A 19,725-nucleotide genomic window follows, 5' to 3' on the forward strand; every position below is an offset into this window, starting at 1 on the left:
AAGGTGTCCCTGCCCATGGCAGGGGGTTAGAACTATATGATCTCCAAGGTCCCTTCCAACCAAAACCATTCTGTCACTCTGTGATTCCATGATAAAACAACAATAAAAGAAAGAGATCATTCTACAGTCTGTGGAATTCAATAAAGAAGAAAAGACCCTTGATGAAAAAAGATCACAAGATCAAAACAGACAGAGAAACATTGCTTGCTAAAGCATACTCTGATTTTTCTTTGCAGGAAATATTGACTAGTTCTCCCAAAAGCCAAGAGCTCTGTTTGAAGGAGTGACACACTTCAAACAGAAAATAATGCACCGAATTCTCTGACAGTTCAGTGGGGAACAAAAAGGCTGAAATGAAAGAAACTCCTGGGACAGATTTTTATCACAGTTGCGTTACTGGAAATCCAAAGTAATTCCATGGATTCTAACGGGGCTGCTGTGGATTTGCAGCTGTAAGGCTGATCTGCTTCGGGTTCTGCAAAAGAATCTTGACACTTATTTAAGCAAACATTAACATCAGCTAGAAAACAACTTCACCAGGGGATGACAACTGTCAGTAGATGCTGTAGTCCTGTGGTTATCAAGTTACATGAACTTGAGGGCTTAAGTGGACTCTCCTATGTCCATGTTTAGAAACCCAAGCAATATATTTTATAAATATTGAGTATCTGTCATTTCCAAGTGAGAGCTTTGTGGAGCTCAGAACTTCCTGAAGTGTCATTATGCTCAGATACATTTTCAGCTTTGATTTTAGAGTTGGATAAACAGTGGGAAAAGTGTTCCATGAGAACTTACTTGAATCCTGGCTCAGGCACACTCTTGTCACTGAGAAAACTTGAGGTTTGAGTAGTTCTTTGGATCCCACAGTTTTGCACTAAGGATAAGCAAACTATTTGGATGGTAGCAGTAATGATCCCATACTCGTTAAAAATGTCTGTGCCACTTAAAAAAGGCTTTTTGTTTAATTTTTGAATTTGTATGGAAGCCACAAACCAGGTCAACCCTTCTCCCCCATCTCCAGATCAATACAGAAGGTCCCAGGGCAAGCCTTATCCTTCACTTGGACATGGATGGATCCAAAGGCCAGAGCAGAATTAAAACACAACATTTTCACACATCTCGAGACTGAACACATCTGGAGATATTTCTCAGCTTTAATTCCTGGAAATTTTTGATTAAATCAGTTTTAAGGGTTATGTTTATCACAAAGAGAACAAGACCTGACACAGAACAGCCACAGCTAATGATCATCATCTTTCGTTTGACCTTCTTCTAGACTGTGTTATCCAGTCCTCCACAATAGTTAAACTGAGCTCCTTGAGAGCTTCCTGAAGAGAAGGAACTCCATCCTGTTCCCTGTAATTCACTGTGTACACTTCAACCATCATTATCAACATCATTATCAAATTTATGCACCTGACATTTAATATGCTTGTGAAACTTTTGGAGTGCTGGAACAGATGCATAATCAAGATCAAGAAATTCAAAAGCCTGAACTAGGAGCCCTTCAGAACGATCCCAGATGCCACTGAGCCACGTGAGAACACATTTACAGGCTGATGGAAAGGTTTTTACCCCTGTGTTGGCATCACTGCAGACTCTTCTATGTTTCCTCCCCACTGGTATGACCCAGGACGCACAGGAGATCTGTGTCCAGCTGGGGTGGAGGCTCAGATGGAGTAGGACACCTCAAACAACACTAAACTCCTGTAGGCAAGACAAATCAACCCTTTAAATATTCATTTTCTGAATAACATGGAGATCTGCCCTGAAGATTGAGAATTCATCTGCCTAAGTAGATGAAAATTTGATGTCTACACAAATTGAGCATGTTTTTACATCACTGGGAAGCCGAGCAGAGCAAGCCACGCAAAGCAGGAAATGTTTTATTTACAGCCCACTCTTGGAGTCAAATCCATTTGATATTTACATTAGTTTATTGTAGGGCAATTTCTAACATCAGTTTAAATGTCCAATATAAGCTTCACATTCACAGTGCAATAAAGCAAATGGCTTCTTCGCTGACCTCCGTGACCTGCCAGATGAAAAAATGATTGCAAAATAGAAAATATGGTTCCATCGTGTTGTTCATAGTTGTAATTTCAAATGCATGATTAGCTGTATTTGCATCAGTCACAGGGCCAAGTGAAAGGCCCTGCCTTTATCAAGTGAACACAAGATATGCAGAATTGAAAGCTATAAAAAAATCTTGCCTTGCTCAGCATTGATAAGAGCACAATAAAATGAGCTGTTGCTGCATCCAGGGAACAGAAATAACACGCAGTTGGCTGAACTCAGCCTAGGATGGTGGCACTTCTCTGCCTCAGGGAATGCCCTGTCCCAGGAAATCTTCCAGGCCAGGTTGGATGGGGCTAGGAGCAACCTGGGACAGTGGGAGGTGTCCCTCTCCAAGGCAGGGGGTGGAATGAGATGAGCTTTAAGGTCCCTTCCAACCCAAACCATTCTGGGATTCTGGGATAAATTCCACAAAGGAAGTACACATGGGTTGTTAATCAGTTGACAATAGGACAGGTCAGCTCCCTGATATTTATTCCAAGAAATTCAAACAAGCCAACTACAATATTAGAGAATCACAGAATCATTGAGGCTGGAAAAGATCTCTGAGACCATCGAGTTCAACCTTTGACTGATCTCCATCTTGTCACCCAGCCCAGAGCAGTGAGAGCCACTGAGTGCCTTGGACATCCCCAGGGATGGGGACTCCACCACCTCCCTGGGCAGCCCCTTCCAATGCCTAATCACCTTTTCCAGAAAGAAATTCTTCCTATTGTCCAACCTAAACTTCCCCTGGTGCAGCTTAAGACTGTGTCTTCTCCTCTGTCCCTTTTCCTGGGAGCAGAGCACGACCCCTCCCAGCTCCCCCCTCCTGTCAGGGAGTTGCAGAGCCAGAAGGTCCCCCCTGAGCCTCCTTTTCTCCAGGCTGAGCTCCCCCAGCTCCCTCAGCTGCTCCTGGTGCTCCAGCTCCTTCCCCAGCTCCGTTCCCTTCCCTGGACACACTCCAGCTCCTCCATGTCCTTCCTAAATTGAGGGGCCCAGAACTGGACACAGGACTCGAGGTGTGGCCTCACCAGTGCCAGCACAGGGGAAGAATCACTGCCCTGGTCCTGCTGCCACACTATTGCTGGTACAGTCCAGGTGCCACTGGCCTTCTTGGCCACGTGGGCACACCTGGCTCACTCTCAGTTGCTGTCAGTCAGCACCCCCAGGGCCTTTTCCAGTTTTCCAGCCACTCTGCCCCAGCCTGGAGTGCTGGAGGGGTTGTTGTGGCCAAAATGTAGGACCTGGCACTTGGCCTTGTTGACCCTCACAACATTGGCCTCAGCCCATAGATCCAGCCTGTCCAGATCCTTCTGCAGACCCTTCCTACCCCCCAGCAGATCCACATCCCACTAAACTTGGCGTCATCCACGAATTTGCTCACGTCAGACTCGATTCTCTCATCCAGATCATCAATAAAGATATTAAACATTTAACACTGAGCCCCGGGGACACCACCAGTGACCAGATAACTGGATGCAGCCCCATTCCCCACCACCCTCTGGGCCCAGCCAGCAGCCAGTTCTTAACCCAGAGAAGGTGCACCTGTCCAAGCCATGGGCTGCCAGCTATTCCAGGAGTATCCCATGGGAGGGGTTGCCAAAGGCTTTGCTGAAGTCCAGGTAGAGCCATCCACAAGTTCATGCTAAATTCATGCCATTAATGCTTTTATCTCGCTGACACTGTCACCAGGAAATGTATTAGTATTAGTTTTCTGCTGTGAGGTGACCAAATTTTCTTGGAGTGACAAAGAACTCCAATTTTCTGCCATTTACAGTAACATGAAAAGAGTTTGCAACTGTTCACACAAAACCTCCTCATCCAGAGCCAAATGCAGCTTTCTCGGAGAGGGATGAACATTCAAAGGGTATCTCTGTAGCACAGAGAAGTGATTACAAAACAAAGAATGGCTCAGCTTATCAGATCAGCTTTGCTTGTTTTCCTGAGAGCCACCAACCATCAATCAGGAATCGAGTCACTGCCATTCACATCAGAGTGAAGCAGAGATAATTTGATACATAAAGCTCTGAATTAGACAGAATTTGAAGAGGAGTAAGCAGGTGTTATTTTTTTTATTGACTACTGTATTGCTTTAATAAAAACAATCTAATTTTCAAAGAGCTATTTAACTTTTCCCAGCCAAAAATCACATGAAAAATCACCTCCCAGGCAAAGCCTGTTCTAAACTCACACAGCACATCAGATAAAAACACAGATGAATGCTGGAAATTCACTCCACAAGGCATTCCTTCATGGAATTAAGCACTCAGAACTGTAGATCTCAAAGGTCTGTGAAGAACCTTTACTCCAGCTTCACAAATACAATCCCAACCCCCTCATCTCTTGTAGTTTCTGCTCCATAGCTCATTGCACTGGCCAGAAAACTCCAGGTTTTCAATCTCTTTTCTCTAATATCAAATATAAACCTCTTGGGTTTGTACCTGAGGGTATTGCTGGTTTGTTCATACATCATCCCACAAGTTTATGGAAGTTTCACAATATCTGTTCAACTGCTGAGCTGCAGACACTGTTGCATCTTCTGCTGGCCAGTGCTAGTTCCCTGTTTCCCTTATCCTGCAGAACAGCTCCATCCATCACCCCTGCTCTGGATCCAGGCTGGGAGAGCTGGGGGTGTTCAGCCCGGAGGAGAGAAGGCTCAGGGAGACCTCAGAGCCCCTTCCAGAGCCTAAAGGGGCTCCAGGAGAGCTGGAGAGGGACTTGGAACAAGGGATGGAGGGACAAGACAAGGGGGAAGGGCTTCCCACTGCCAGAGGGCAGGGTTACATGGGATACTGGGGAGGAATCCTTCCCTGGGAGGGTGGTGAGGCCCTGGCACAGGTTGCCCAGAGAAGCTGTGGCTGCCCCTGGATCCCTGGAAGTGTCCAAGGCCAGGCTGGACAGGGCTTGGAACAACCTGGGACAGTGGGAGGTGTCCCTGCCCATGGCAGGGAGTGGAATGAGATGGGCTTTAAGGTCCCTTCCAATCCAAACCATTTTGTGATTCAAAGGAGGGGAGGGACTCAGTATATTCTTGGACACTTAAAACACAGGGTTAGTGCTTCACAAAACAAATGCAGCCTCTGATTCCGAAAAAAAAAAAAATACAAACTTCTTCCCACCTTGATTTCACTCCCTGGATTACAATTGCCTTGATAATTCATTTGAAAACCAAATCCAGCTTGCAACTGTCTTGAAAATTGAGTAACCTCAGGTTCAACTGTATTAAAAAACTTCAGCTTCAGGCAAAACTGATGGAACAGCTCATTCACAGTGATTTCACCAAGCCTTGGCCCTCACTGTATGTTTTTCTGATTACACTTACATTGTGTTACCATTTACCAGCAACACTATTGTATTAGAATATATATCAGCACTGGCTGACTCTGACTGCATGTTCTCAGCTTCATCAGCAGCTAAAGACACGCAGCTCGATGCATATTCAGGGCTCTGATGCCATTTCTCAGCTGTTGGAGCAGCTGCAGGAATCAGCAACAAGTTTCACAACTCGAAATAGATGCAACCTTGCAGGATCCTTGGGCTCAGGGCACATCCTGACTCTCATTCCCAGGTTGGTAATAAATCTCCTCTTCATTGTCATTTAATATAGAATTACAGGATCATTTAGGCTGGAAAAGCCTTCAAAGATCGAGTCCAAGTGTTCCCCAGCACGGCCAAGGCCACTACTAATCATGTCCCCAAGTGCCACATCCACACGGCTTTTAAATCCCTCCAGGGATGGGGACTCCACCACTGCCCTGGGCAGCCTGTTCCAATGCATGACCACTCTTTCCAGAAAGAAATTGTTCCTGTTATCCAACTTAATCCTTCCCTGGCACAATTGAGGCCGTTCTCTCTCATCCTGTCCTTTGTTCCCTGGGAGCAGAGCCCGTTCCCTCCCCTGGCTCCCCCCTCCTGTCAGGGAGTTGCAGAGCCAGAAGGTCTCCCCTGAGCCTCCTTTTCTCCAGGCTGAGCCCCCCCAGCTCCCTCAGCTGCTCCTGGTGCTCCAGCCCCTTCCCCAGCTCCATTCCCTTCCCTGGACATGCTCCAACCCTTCAATGTCTTTCCTGAATGGAGGGGCCCAAAATTGCCCCCCAGGATTTGAGGTCTGGCTTCAGCAGTGCCCAGTACCAAGGTGTTCACTTGGTACCTCGTGGTTAGCAGGACCAACTACAGTTACTGAAGATCAAACCCTCTTGAAACACCTATTCTGGTCCAAACTGGTTTGTTCTGCTCCTTCCAGCCCCTGCTGTTTGCTAAACACAGAGTTGAACACACTCTCCGTCCTCCAGGGAGAAGCCAGTGCCTCAGGCAGCCAGTCTTGGGGGCAAAAATTCAAGACTGGGGTTGGATGGTTTCTATCCTCAGTAAACAAAATCATTTCCTTTAAATTATCAACTCTCCCTGTCTTTCTGGAAAAAACCAACTCCTCTATATCATTTTCTGGTTGAAGGCCATTCTTAGCTCTCTTCCAGGTCATCAGCTCACAAACACCTCAAGAGCACAAGTACAATTATTCAGGGAACAAACAAACAAATGACATTTTGGTTTTATAATTTTGCTGTGTCAAAAAACTCCAGAGCCACCCATACACAGTGCAGTTATTGTACTTGCAGTATTTGTTAGCCCTTTCCCCCTTCCTAGCATGGAAAAATCAAGCACTGTGCCATTCCCACGTGTTTTTATCCATGATTATCTGGCACATGTCACTGCCAGAAGAGCCTGATATTTATTTTAAATTGCTGCAATAATAAGGGAAGTGGTTGTATTAGATTTACATTAAAATCATGTAATGCAAAACATTTAATATGAAAAGGGATTCCTGAACAAATTGTTTGCTCAGTGTGTTTCCCATGCAACCACTCCACTGCTCCTGCAATACCTCAGTAGATAATATTGTAGATATTGTTGTTAATAATACATAGGAACCACAGATCCCCAAGGAATTTCAGTACATATTTGCTGTACTTCCTCAGTTGGCAACACCGTCCCTTCCTTCCCCACTTCAGTGCAAAAACAAACTCTACATGTGCTCACTTACAGTTGTGCCTAATTATATAAATGTACTAATTATACACACTTTTCAAATGGTGATAGACTTCAAAGTAGGTAAATTTTAAATGGTGCCATTAAGGAAATCTATTTGATGATGGAAATTTCTGTAATATCATCTTGCAATCTCCTACCTTGCAATTTCGCTTTCATGTCAGTATTTATTTAATGACAAATAACAGCAGAGAATAAAAGAGATGGGAAAGCAAATTAAAGCTGTAAGATTTGCAGGGTGATATTGGTCAGCAGATTCTAACAGAAAGGAATAAAAGGAATTTGAAAAAGCAGTGGATCTAAGGGAAATAACGAGAAAAAAAGTTCTGAATTACAAATATGAACAGTGAACCTTGCGAAACCACTCTGTTAAATCACATAAACATCTGCAAGACTGACTTCTCCCCATGTGTTCAGCTACTCAGGAGAAAATATGTCATTGAACACCTCATTTACAAGCACAGCTCTCACACTGCTAAGAAAGACTTTCAGTTTATTTACTTGCAGTTCAGAGCACCTCTCTGCACACAAAATAATTCCGACTGTACGTAGGAACCAGCCCTACGAGCTCCTCCAGAGCTCAACCCCCCCAGTCACACACACCTTGGGGAAACCCAAACTGCTGCACAGGGTTTCAGCACCTGAACCTCCTCTTTGGACCTTCTGACTGGCATATAAAAAATACAGTTGTTTACTTTTAACATTAAATATTCACCTCGGCTCCTGGTTCTTTAACATAACACAAGTGAAGTCATCATATAATTCAGCATATGAACACTGAGATTCTTTTAGCACTATTTAAGTCCAGTGCTCTGATGACCCAGGCTGAGTGGTTTTTTTTCATATAAATTATAAGCATTTATATTCCATAGAAATGAAAATATTTTCTATTTCATAAAAGTCATAAGAATTTCTATTTCTCTTCTGTAGAACCTGGATCTTGCTTTGAAAAGAGCACGAGGTAGCTCAGACAGCAACCACAATGCAGAGACACTGCAGGACACTAATCCCCCTGCCTTTAGTTAAATAATAGCTTATGTGGCAGGGAAGAGACAGAACCCATATTCCCTGAAAAACAGGGCTGTACAGAAAGGGAATTGGTTGATCTTCTCTCACACAAATCCTTGTGTCAAAACAAATACTCTTAGTAAGTCACGGGCTGTCACATCCCATCACAGACATTTATGGAATGGCTTCATAGAAGCAACTTATAAGCAGCAGGTGGGTGATCCTGAGTTATGCAGCTCAAATATTGATCAGGACCTTCCCTCAACGTTCAGGAACTCTTGGATCTGAGATTTTGGGTTCACCCTTCTGAACCTACAGGGTTCAGGAGATGCTGGAATAGCTCTAGGATCACAGATTTCTGCTCTGGTGCAGCCACATTAAAAAAATCTCTTCCAGAGATTCAAAATATCTCTGCATAAGGACCTATTTTTCTGAATAGTTATAAAATGACTCACACAAACCAACACATTCATAAAAGTTGGAATTTAAAGCGACTGTGATGCAAGTTCATTATTGGAACGAGGAGCTCCAACAGCAACACAGAAAACACACAGCACAAGGAGTGATGTTGTGCTCACTGGTGACATCTTTGACCTCTGCTCATATGGGAAGGAATTCCACACCTTTCCCAGTGTTACCTTTTGATATTCCTCCTTAGACCTCAAGGCAGCTTCCATCTGTTCCTGGGAAAACGTGTAGATCGCCGAGCGATACTGAGTGCCAACATCATTGCCTTGCCTCATCCCTGGAAAGAGAGAAAACACGGAACACCATGAGGATCAGCCTCTCCCCCTCCCTGGGCTGCTGGGAGAAGGTCAAAACACCTGAATTTCACAGAATCTTAGCACGGTTTGGGTTGGAAAGGACCTTAAACCATCTAGTTCCAATCCTCTGCCATGGGCAGGGACACCTTCCACTAAATTTAGGATGCTCCATGCAGCTGGATTGGCACAGCCTCTTCCAGCAGGTGTTTTTAGGAAGCCCAAGTCTTTGGTTAAAGAGTCCCAAAGAGATTCAACACTGATACATCCATTTAAATGACATGCAAATGAAATATGAGCATTTCACATTTATTACATCACACAGCAGTCAAATCCAGATGCAAAACTTTCAGTAATTCAGCTGCACTCCCTGCAATCCATCTGAAAATATTCATTTTGAACCATGCAAATAGTTACCAAAAATGTTGATTTTACCAAAAAATGTTGATTTTACCAAGTGCTTATAATTTCTCTTGTGCTGGAGGAGTACAAATTAATGGCAGAAAGGTTCAAAATACCTTTGGAGCAAACCAGTTACTCTTGGCACAGGTTGCCCAGAGAAGATGTGGACTCCCCATCCCTGGAGGGGTTCAAGGCCAGACTGGATGGGTAATTTAGGCACAAAGGTTTTGTGATATTTAAATAAGCCCTTCAAAAGGCTGATTCTATGAAGTTGCCCATGTACAAATTTCCAAAATGTGAGATGGATTCTACCTGTGAAACTATAAAACAATGGGACAAAGCAGAGAGGTGATGATTGCCCCCCTCAGGTGAGCAGCCCACATCGGGTTTGGTGTTACGCAGTTTTTCACACCTTGTTCCCAATTTTGCACTCAAGAACATGATTTTTTGCTTTTCTGTAATAAAATGTGTTAATTTTGAGTTTTGTCTGGTGGTGCTGATGAACTTGGGTGAGTGAAAAAAAACAAGTGAAACTGGAAATCATCAGAGTTTGGCTTGTGACTGCCACCAGACTACAGAGGTCCCTTTGAAGATTTCCATCAACTCTCAGGACTATGAAGATGAAATGGAAAAGAAAATATATGTCCTGATAGCCCCCAAGCAAAGGGCAGAGGGTAGAGAAAGAACCTGTGATACTGGGGAAAAAGATACATCAATATATTATTACTCATTAAATCCTGGTAAGTTTTATTCCTCTTTGTCTTTAGAAGGCAACAGAAAAACGATTTAAAGGACAGGACAATAAACAAATGAAAACTGGTTGAAATATTTATGAACAGAGAGATACAGAAATACTTTAAAATATGTATTAGGGCTAAAATTCCTTCTGATGACCAACAGTTACATAAAAGAATCTGAAACCAAAACACGTTACAGAGTTTTCTGATTATTTTCACTGGTAAATTGTATTGTTACACCTAAAAACAGTGACTGTGCTCTTCATCAATACTTAATAGTCTCAACTGCCAGGCAGGGAATGTTTTGCTCATTCCTTTGCAAATGCTTTTCAGGGAGCTCTTGTAAATCCAGTGCTACTGAAGAGTTAGGAACAAAATGAGTCCAGGCCAGGAAAGCCTTAGTTTTGCCAGGATATGTTAATGCTAATTGATGTCTGAGCTTAAGCATTAACATTCTACAAATCTATTTATTGCTTAACAAACCATTGAGCAATCAACTAGGGAGTAGACCACAAAATCTCTCTGAATGGGGGATCACTCCACAGTGGGCTAATTTCTACCATGAGTTTAAGAGTATGAGTTTAGCACAAGCTCATGTGCTCTGCGAGAGAAGATAAGATTATTTAATATATGCATGTGCCACCAGGACAGAGTAAAGGAGAAGCAAGTCAGCTAAATTAATTTATTGAAGAGAAATTTAAGAGAAGAACTGACTCTGGTTTGAAAACACATTTAGAGAGGGGAAAAAAAAACCAGAGAAATAAAGATCTTTAGTCTTGTCAAAGTTACTTAATGAGGTTGGGTAATTGAAAGCCAAAGTGTAAAAAATAGCAGATGGGAACAAGGCAATATTCAAGCAGTAAAGAGTGTTTCTCCTTTGAGCAATGCACCTAAAGCCACATTCCATTCCTGAGGGCTTTAGATCAAGGATAGACATTTTCATAGAATCAGAGAATCATAAAACAGTTTGGGTTGAAAGGAACCTTAAAGATCATCTCATTCCAACCCCTGCCATGGACAGGGACACCTTCCACTAGCCCTGGTTGTTCCAAGCTCCATCCAACCTGGCCTTGAAGAGGGATGGGGCAGCCACAGCTTCTCTGGGCAACTTGTGCCAGGGCCTCATCACCCTCACAGACAACAATTCCTTCCCAATGTCCCATCTAATCCTGCCCTCTGGCAGTGGGAAGCCATTCCCTGTGTCCTATCTCTCCATCCCTTGTTCCAGGTCCCTCTCCAGCTCTCCTGGAGACCCTTTAGGCTCTGGAAGGGGCTCTGAGGTCTCCCTGGAGCCTTCTCTTCTCCAGTTGAACCCCCCCAGCTCTCCCAGCCTGGCTCCAGAGCAGAGGGGCTCCAGCCCTTGGAGCATCTCTGTGGCCTCCTCTGGACTGGCTCCAGCAGCTCCATGTCCTTGTGCTGTTGTTCCCCAGGGCTGGAGGCAGCTCTGCAGGTGGGGTCTCACCTGAGGGGGTAGAGGGGCAGAATCCCCCCCTCCCCTGCTGCCCACGCTGTGGGATCAGCCCAGGATACCAAAACTCCCAGAGCTGAACCATGTCAGTGATGAAAGTAGAAAGCTAAGAAGGATTCAGGCTGTGCAATAACAGCCCCTCCCAGAACCAAATGCTGGTTTGGACTGTTAAACCACCCCCATGGAATGAAGAAGACTGAACAGACATTTTATGTATTATCTCAAAGTGCAGCTTTAATGTGATCAAACATCTAAGCTAAAATGTCATTTATTTTCACTTGTTACTTAAATTAATTTGTACCTAAATCTCCCCCAATACATAACTAATATATTATCTAAGCCACAAAGACTTTGGGATGACAAAATAAATTCCTTGTAATAGACATAACCAAGTGCCACTGTTGCTGTTGTTATTTGTAATGTCCCTCACACAGACAAACTGACATCTCAAGGGTACATCACTGACTTTTTAAAACCCTCTGGCAAGTCCTATTTGCTGGGATTCACTAACTCAATGAGTAGCAAACAAGGCAAGAAATTCAATTTACTAAACAACTGTGGTAGGATGATTGAGCTTAACAAACTTAACAATCTTGTCTTTTAAAAACACATTTACTGAATAAAAAGTGACCTGTGCTTGGCTCTCTAAAAATTCCACAAGGTATTTGTGCTTAAGTTCTTAACTGGCAGAAGGAATAATTCCTACAGAACATCAGTTGGATCTTCTAGGAAAATGCTGGTTTCCTTCAACTGTGCTGCAAGAAGTCTCAAAGTCATTCAATCTGCCAGTTTAGGGATAGTTTTTAGGGTAGTTCCAGGGGATAAATCTCATCCTGAAGGACATAATAAATAGGCAAATCTGTCAGTAGGGCCTGATCCTCCTTTTCATTTGAGGCTGAGATCATACACAGGTTCCTAAAGTTGTTAAGCAAATATATTACCCCTGAGGAATCATGGAATCATTTAGGTTGGACCTCTAAGATCATCGAGTCCAACCATTTCCCATCAGTGCCAAGGCCACCACTAACCCATGTCCCCAAGTGCCACATCCACATGGCTTTTAAATCCCTCCAGGGATGGAAACCTCTGCCCCTGCCCTGGGAAAATACCTGTCTCCCTGACCAGGTGATCAGGAACACATCCAACAGGGACAGGAACAAACATACCCTGGAGTTGTAGGACTGGCACTTGCTGCTGGTGGAAAATCAGCTTTTATGCTGGGAACAGTCACAAAATCTGTCATCAAAGAGATGTTTAGACAGAGAGACTGATTTCAGAGCTGATAAAAAAGTAGATAATTTCCACCTCTCTAGCAAGAGACAAAAATATGTCTGGATGTGGTGCCAAAGTGTATAAGCCCAAATCCTGTGAGAGCACTGGCCAGTTGCTGCTCTTGTTTCTGGAGGATGAGGAAGCATGAGGGCACCTGGAGCTCTAAGTGTGTTTAGATGTTGGGCAGGGATTATATCCAGGTCTTTCACTTTGGCTGACCAAAGCAACTCAGCCTGGACCACTCTGGAGAACATAAAATGTCCTCACTGTGCCAGCAGAGACCAGAACACCAATTAATCACTAAATGCCCTCAAGAGCTCAGCACTTGTTTTATATGAAACAGAAATTTGTGGCCAGAGGATGGTAGAAAGAAAAGGGAGCTGTGAGGCTCTCCCAGATCCTGCAAAAGGAATGATTCCCAGGTTGAGATTGCCATGGAATATAAACACATTTCCACTGGAAAGCTGTTATTTGCCCAAATGTAGAAAACAAGCAAAGAAATGGCTCTAAAAAGCTCTCTCTTACCAATACTTTGCTATCTTCTGATGCACCTGGGTAGGGGTGAGATAATTTTGGTCTCCCCCATATTCTCTGGCATCAGAGCAGTAAATACCATCTCTCTTTTGGTTTGAAGGACCAGAATATGGACTGGAATATGGACTCCCTATCCATGGAAGTGTTCAAGGCCAGGCTGGACGGGGTTTGGAGCAACCTGGGATAGAGGAAGGTGTCCCTGCCCAGGTCAGGGGGGTGGAACAAGGTGATCTTTAAGGTCCCTTCCAACCCAAACCATTCTGTAATTCTGTGATTAATAAAAAAACATATTTCCCAGTACCTTTTTTCTGAAGAAATTGCCAACAAGCAAATCTGGTTCAAAATGGTGAATCTTTTATATATTACCTGTAGAAAGCTAAAGCAAAAGACACTTTATTTTATTGGCTAAATCAAGGAATTCTTTTGAAGACTCAATCCTCTAATGGCTTGAAAGTAATACTTAGACACCACTCCTTATCTTCCCTCCATTTAAAAATAATAAAAAAAATGTAATGGCATCATCCTTCAACTTTGCTATTCCCAGAGGATCCTAGGCATAATGGAGATAAATGACTGAGGTCTGTGAGACTCTTCTCTGCCATCCAGTGAAACTTTAAAGGGCAGTTCACAGCTCTTATTTTTATCATAATTTTTTCTGTGATTTATAGACTTTTCTGCAGCTGTCACTTATTTTCTTATCCCCCCAGAAACCTGATACACTGATTGGCCGTTTTCTTTTCCCCAATCAATCCTTGCTGAGTTAAGACTAATAAAACTCCTTCTTCCAGCTCATCATAGAATTATTTAGTAAAAATCAATTGCACCATGTCACCCTGGCTTGATGTCATCACTCACTATAATGATTACATCTATACAGCTTAAAAGTTGCCAGGGGAAAGTAAAACTCTTTATAGCATATGATTAAAGGAGAAAAATGTTAATAGGAAAGAAGTTAGTTACAGGGCTGTGGATTGAGAGTTCTTGATGATTTTCAAGGTGCTGTGGTGCAGGAAGGATAAATGAAATATAAAAGAGTTTCTTCAGAAGGTTAAAAATACATTAATGAGCTTGGACATATTAAAGGAAACTTTTACACTGTCAACAGAGCCAAAGGTTCAGAAAGTTTTCAATAAACACAGTTTTCATTGTCAAGGAGGAAACTGTATTTCTGGTCTTCTTTTGAAAAAAGAAGATGGTATTTGAGATGATCTTTAAGGTCCTTTCCAACCCAACCCATTCTGTGATTCACATTCCATATGCAATATTGTTCCTCTAACAGTTCATATACAAAACATCACAAAACTTCATATTACAAAACTAGGAAGGCTTAAGGAAGCCATGATTTGAGAGTTCCCTGTATGCTTCATTATTTATTAATTCATTCAGATATAACATTCCTTAAATGCTCTTTGAACACTCTTTGACCTTTGAAGGAGGTCCATGATCTACCTGAGCCCAGAAAAAAACCCCACAGGTTGGTTTTGATAAATATCAAAAAGCTCAAGTTTTAACTGACACTGGCAAACAGGAATTTGAATCCACTTCTAATTATTAATTGAAAATACATATTTACCAGTAGTGCCTAGAACTGATGAATAGAACAGTGAATTATAAACATAAATGATCCTTAATGGCACTAAACTTATTGTAGGGGACTTTTAACTTCAATCAAACTTGATTTAACTTTAATCAAAAGTGAAATGATTAGTTTTAGATAAGTTTTTAGATTTTTCTGTCATAAAGAGACATTAGGATTTTTGAAAAGTGCCTTCTCTCAAAAATCTGTCTCTGAGATGGATGAACCTTGACCTGCTGGAGCAAGTCCAGAGGAGGCCACAGAGATGCTCCAAGGGCTGGAGCCCCTCTGCTCTGGAGATGGGCTGGGAGAGCTGGGGGTGTTCACTAGGAGAAGAGAAGGATCCAGGGAGACCTGAGACCCCTTTCCAGTGCCTAAAGGGGCTCCAGGAGAGCTGGAGAGGGACTGGGGACGAGGGATGGAGAGACAGGACACAGGGAATGGCTTCCCACTGCCAGAGGGCAGGGAGAGATGGGATATTGGGAAGGAATTCTTGGCTGTGAGGGTAGGGAGGCCCTGGCACAGGTTGCCCAGAGAAGCTGTGGCTGCCCCATCCCTGGAAGTGTCCAAGGCCAGGTTGGACAGGGTTTGGAGCAACCTGGGATGGTGGAAGGTGTCAAGGTTGGAATGAGACGATCCTTAAGGCCCCTTCCAACTCAGACTATTCCATGATGCTGTGAACACGGGAAGGGAGTGAGGTTTTTATCAATATTTATTGGTGCAGCAGGAACAGCTTCCAGGTGTGGGCAACCAAAAGCTGCCCAAACATAGATGCCTCCTTTGGGGAGAGTCAGGTGTGTTGACTGAATCTCTACGGACATCCATGGGTGCTGAGACTCTCCATGCCTATGGAAACATCTAAATTCAGTTGGATTTAGCTCAGCTTATCCCACCTGACAAGTCTACACTGGTCAGACCAACCTGACTGAAGATCTTAACATTCTTCAAACCCAAGTAAGTGCACAGAGCAGACATGTCTGGAGGAGGCTGAAGGACACGACACAGGGCACAAAGATGCTCCATATTTTCTATGGCACAGATGGAAACTGGTATAATGCACAAGAGGACCTGACATGGAAAAAGACATTTCTGTTTCAGCATCTGATTTGGGCCCTCTTTGCCTGTTTTATTTTCTCCATGGATTAGCTGTGCTGTGATGCTGGAAAACAACTGATCATGCGAAAAAATATAATTAAGAAACACAACAATTCAGGTCTGGTGCTGCACAGGGCTTGGCTATGGAATCACACACATTTGTGTTGTTTTCTTTATGTGCCTTCTCTTTTCTCTTCATTTATCAGTTGTTCACTGGTGTCTTGCCTCAATTCAGACACGTGTTAGCACCGTGAAACTAAACCTACTACGATCCACCAGGTGCTGTTGCAATAGCAATAAAAATAATTAGTGATAACAAAAATAACAGTGTTGTCATTCGCCTTTATCAGCAGATAAGCTCAGGGGACACTGCTCTCTCCCAACACAGACAACTGAGCTCTTATAAATATGCAGGAGAAAATTGCAGGCGGAGAAAAACAGTCATTCACTGAAAATATTGTTGTTCAGAAGAGAGTCAGCTTTGACCTCTTGTACCTAATTATACACGAAAACAAAGATTAAAAGCCTACTAATAATCACCATAAACTATGATTAATGAAGCCACGCTTCAGTGCCTCAGATTTCTAGACCCAAGTACAGTAAATTCACTGGTGAGTTATCTGAAGAAGAAAAGAATGTTTGGTATCACTTTATTTCGACTTTGTTGCTTTCCTTGCCTAAAGATTAGGAAGAGTCCATCCAAAAATTCTGCAGGAAAACACATTCTGAGGTTGCTCTTTTCTAATTCTATAAACACACATGAAAATCTAGAGGCTGTTATTCCCACCACATCAGCTTCATGGAATCATGGAATGCTTTAGGTTGAAAGGACCTTTAAAGACCATCTTGTTCCAACCCCCTGCCATGGGCAGGGACACCTTCCACTATCCCAGGTTGCTCCAAGCCCCATCTCATCTTCAAGGAAACATTTTCTCATCCTCAAGGAACTATTTGATTACTGACCTTCACAATACTGAAAGATAAAGTTAATTTTTAGTAGTTCTGGGGAACTGGTTGACACATCCTTGTCAGATATGAAACAAACAGCCTAAAAGTAGTTTAAAGGTAAGAAGAACTCAGAGCCCAGAAGGAATTTTGCCCTTGAGCCAGAATTGATTCAGCACCTCACAGTGCAAAGAATTCAGCCTTGTCAGCAAGCACCCTAATAATTCCCTTCATTAGAAAAGATGCAGAGAAAACAACATCTCCCAAACTGGAAATATAGGCCAGTAAAAGTCTATTCCAATTTACATGGATAAGAAGAGTCCAGCGTGCAAATTAGGTCACGACAGCTAAAATTCCTGGGGACCCAGAGCAGTCTAATAACACTGATTTATTTTTAATGCTTGTTTAGCTCTAGAGAAACACAAAGAATGGGAACAACAGAACACGAGACATTTTGGTTCATGAAAGAAGTGAAGCTGCATCCTCAAAGTGCAGCACTGGGTAAACACCACGGGCAAAGACTTTACTACTGACTTTACTACAGGTATTTTGGAGGTGATTACGGGCAAGGGACTAAAGTGGATGCTGGTGGGATGGGTTGACACCAGTCAACTGTCCCACCACTGGCATCTCATTGGAAAGAGCAGGAATTAGAAGAACCTGAAGTCAAGAGAAGACACTGCCTCAGAAGTCACTATCTCCTACCAAACAACTCAGTGCACAGTTGAGCGTTCAAACCTGCAGGAACCAAGACACATTTATCTTTATTGTGCCTCAGCACATCGACTTCCATGGCTTTTGTTCATTTATCAACACAGAGCTGTGTTTTAGTTGCTTCCTTCAGGAGCCTCCCAGCAATGTCTTTGCCACTGATTTAATTAGCATCCTCTCCACTGTATCCTCCAAGTCATTAATGAAAATATTGAAGAGTATTGGACCAAGAATGGCTCCCTGAGGGGTTGGTAATTCTGTTTTGAATATATTTAATATGCCTGGTGACAATAGATTTTGTATTTCTGCTGTGTTTTTGTTACACCTTTAATAATGCTGAAACCATCAAGACTCTTAATAACCCTCGAAATCCACGACAAAGGTGCTTTAATCTGAGACTTGCAAATTTAATTCAAATTATTAAGGGAAGCAAGTGAGAGAAATGTAAAGGAAAAAGATAAAAAATGGTTATATTTTACAGGGAGAGATTCTCTTTTTTCCCCCTTTAATCACTAAAGGAAGTTCCAGGCCTGTAGCAGAATTCATAATGCTGCTTTAGGGTCGCTGTAGCGTTTTTTATGTGTACAGCTGTTCTTCCACTGGTATAAGTAGACACATCTGCTCATTAGCAATACAATGTCATTTCTAGTGTCTAATTTTAATTATTTGCAGATGATAGATTCCTCATGCAATGCCTAAAAAAAGTACAATCCTTCAAAAACTGGTGAGAAATAAATATACCCTCTGCAACTAAAGTGGGTCAGCACAACGAAAAGCAGATATTAATCTGGAGAATTCCTGTCTCAGCACTAAGGCTAAATGCCAGCGTGTTTGGCAGGTCAAAGGGAGGAGAAAAGGCTTGTACATCTTTTCTTTCTCATGTATACACAAGACATATGGGCTCAGAGATGTTCTGAACGGATCTGGCAGGTGATGAGTTTGTTGTAGGACAGATGGTCCTCAACTGCTGGAAAAATATCAGTGCTGCTTACATTTCCTGCACAAACACAGGCAAGATAAGGACTTCTCCAGGACAGGAGGGGGGGAATGGGATTACTCACAGTGACTTTGGGTCTTGTACGTTCACAAAGAACCTGTGAGGCCACAAGGAAGTTTCCTGGGTGGCCATGGGTGGCTTTGCCCTTCACCCCATTTTGTCAAAGGGCAGCAAAAACTACTCTCAGTTCCTGCCACTAATTCAAAAAATCCAAACAGGAAGCCAGAAGGAATGAAAAAAGGGTGGGATTTGTGTACAACAGGGGACTGCAGTCGTACCTAAGATACGGGCTGGGAAGGATTGGGTGCTCTTGGTGAATGTGGGGAGCAGAACTACCTAAACAAGCACCTGTTTTGGGCTGTACTCAGGAAAGAAAAGAGCTAAGGGAGGCAAAGGATTTTTCATTTCTCCCAAATGGGTTTTCATAGAATCCCAGAATGGTTTGGGTTGGAAGGGACCTGAAAGATCTCTTTCCACCCCCTGCCATGGGCAGAGACACATTCCACTAACTCAGGTTGCTCTACAGATAAATAAGGTTTTTTGCGTGCTTGACCTCTGAACAGCCAATGAGTCTTTCTTTAAAGTCTTCTTGGAGTGGGTTGAAATTTTTGACACACAAAGAACTTCACCCAGGGTCAGGAGAACCATGAACACTGAGATGCTTTACAGGAGTCACCTTGGCACCACAGCAAACACACTCCTCTGGTATCAGTTTGATTTTTCCAAAGGTTTGGAGAAATAGTTTTTGATACCTCACAAAGAGCGGCCAAACTTTCTGATCAGATCAAATATGACATGTTCCTCCCTGAACATAAGCACAGTGGGGTTTGGAACTGGCTCGTGCACTGCAGGACAGGGTTGATGCCAGAAGGGTGGTCCCATTTACAGTCACGCTCCTGGCGATTTAAATCCTGGTTGAAAATCCCATTTCACTCCCATTCATGCAGGGCTGATTTTGAGCTTGAGCAGAGGACTTTGGCATTGCCAGTGTCAGCACAGAGGTTGTATCCTGTGGAAAGCTCTGGGAAAGAGGAGCAAATTGCCCTTTTCCCTGACAGTGAAGTCAAAGATTAGTTTACAGCAATCCTGTAACGAAGCCTGAGGCACAACACAAACTG

The 19,725-nt window shown here is 43.1% G+C and overlaps 1 protein-coding gene across 2 annotated transcripts in view; it reads right to left on the reverse strand.

The window, feature by feature from the left end:
• Positions 1–19,725, reverse strand: part of MSRA (methionine sulfoxide reductase A) — a 232,527-nt gene that overhangs the window by 81,267 nt on the left and 131,535 nt on the right. For both annotated transcript variants that reach the window (XM_018085547.2, XM_008929058.3), the window contains exon 5: positions 8,748–8,854. In XM_018085547.2, the coding sequence (XP_017941036.1) occupies positions 8,748–8,854 (107 nt within the window). The remainder of the gene's footprint in view (positions 1–8,747; positions 8,855–19,725) is intronic.

The sequence above is a fragment of the Manacus vitellinus genome, unplaced genomic scaffold (genome assembly GCF_001715985.3).
Source record: "Manacus vitellinus isolate BGI_N305 unplaced genomic scaffold, ASM171598v3 scaffold_82_pilon, whole genome shotgun sequence".
NCBI lineage: Eukaryota > Metazoa > Chordata > Aves > Passeriformes > Pipridae > Manacus > Manacus vitellinus.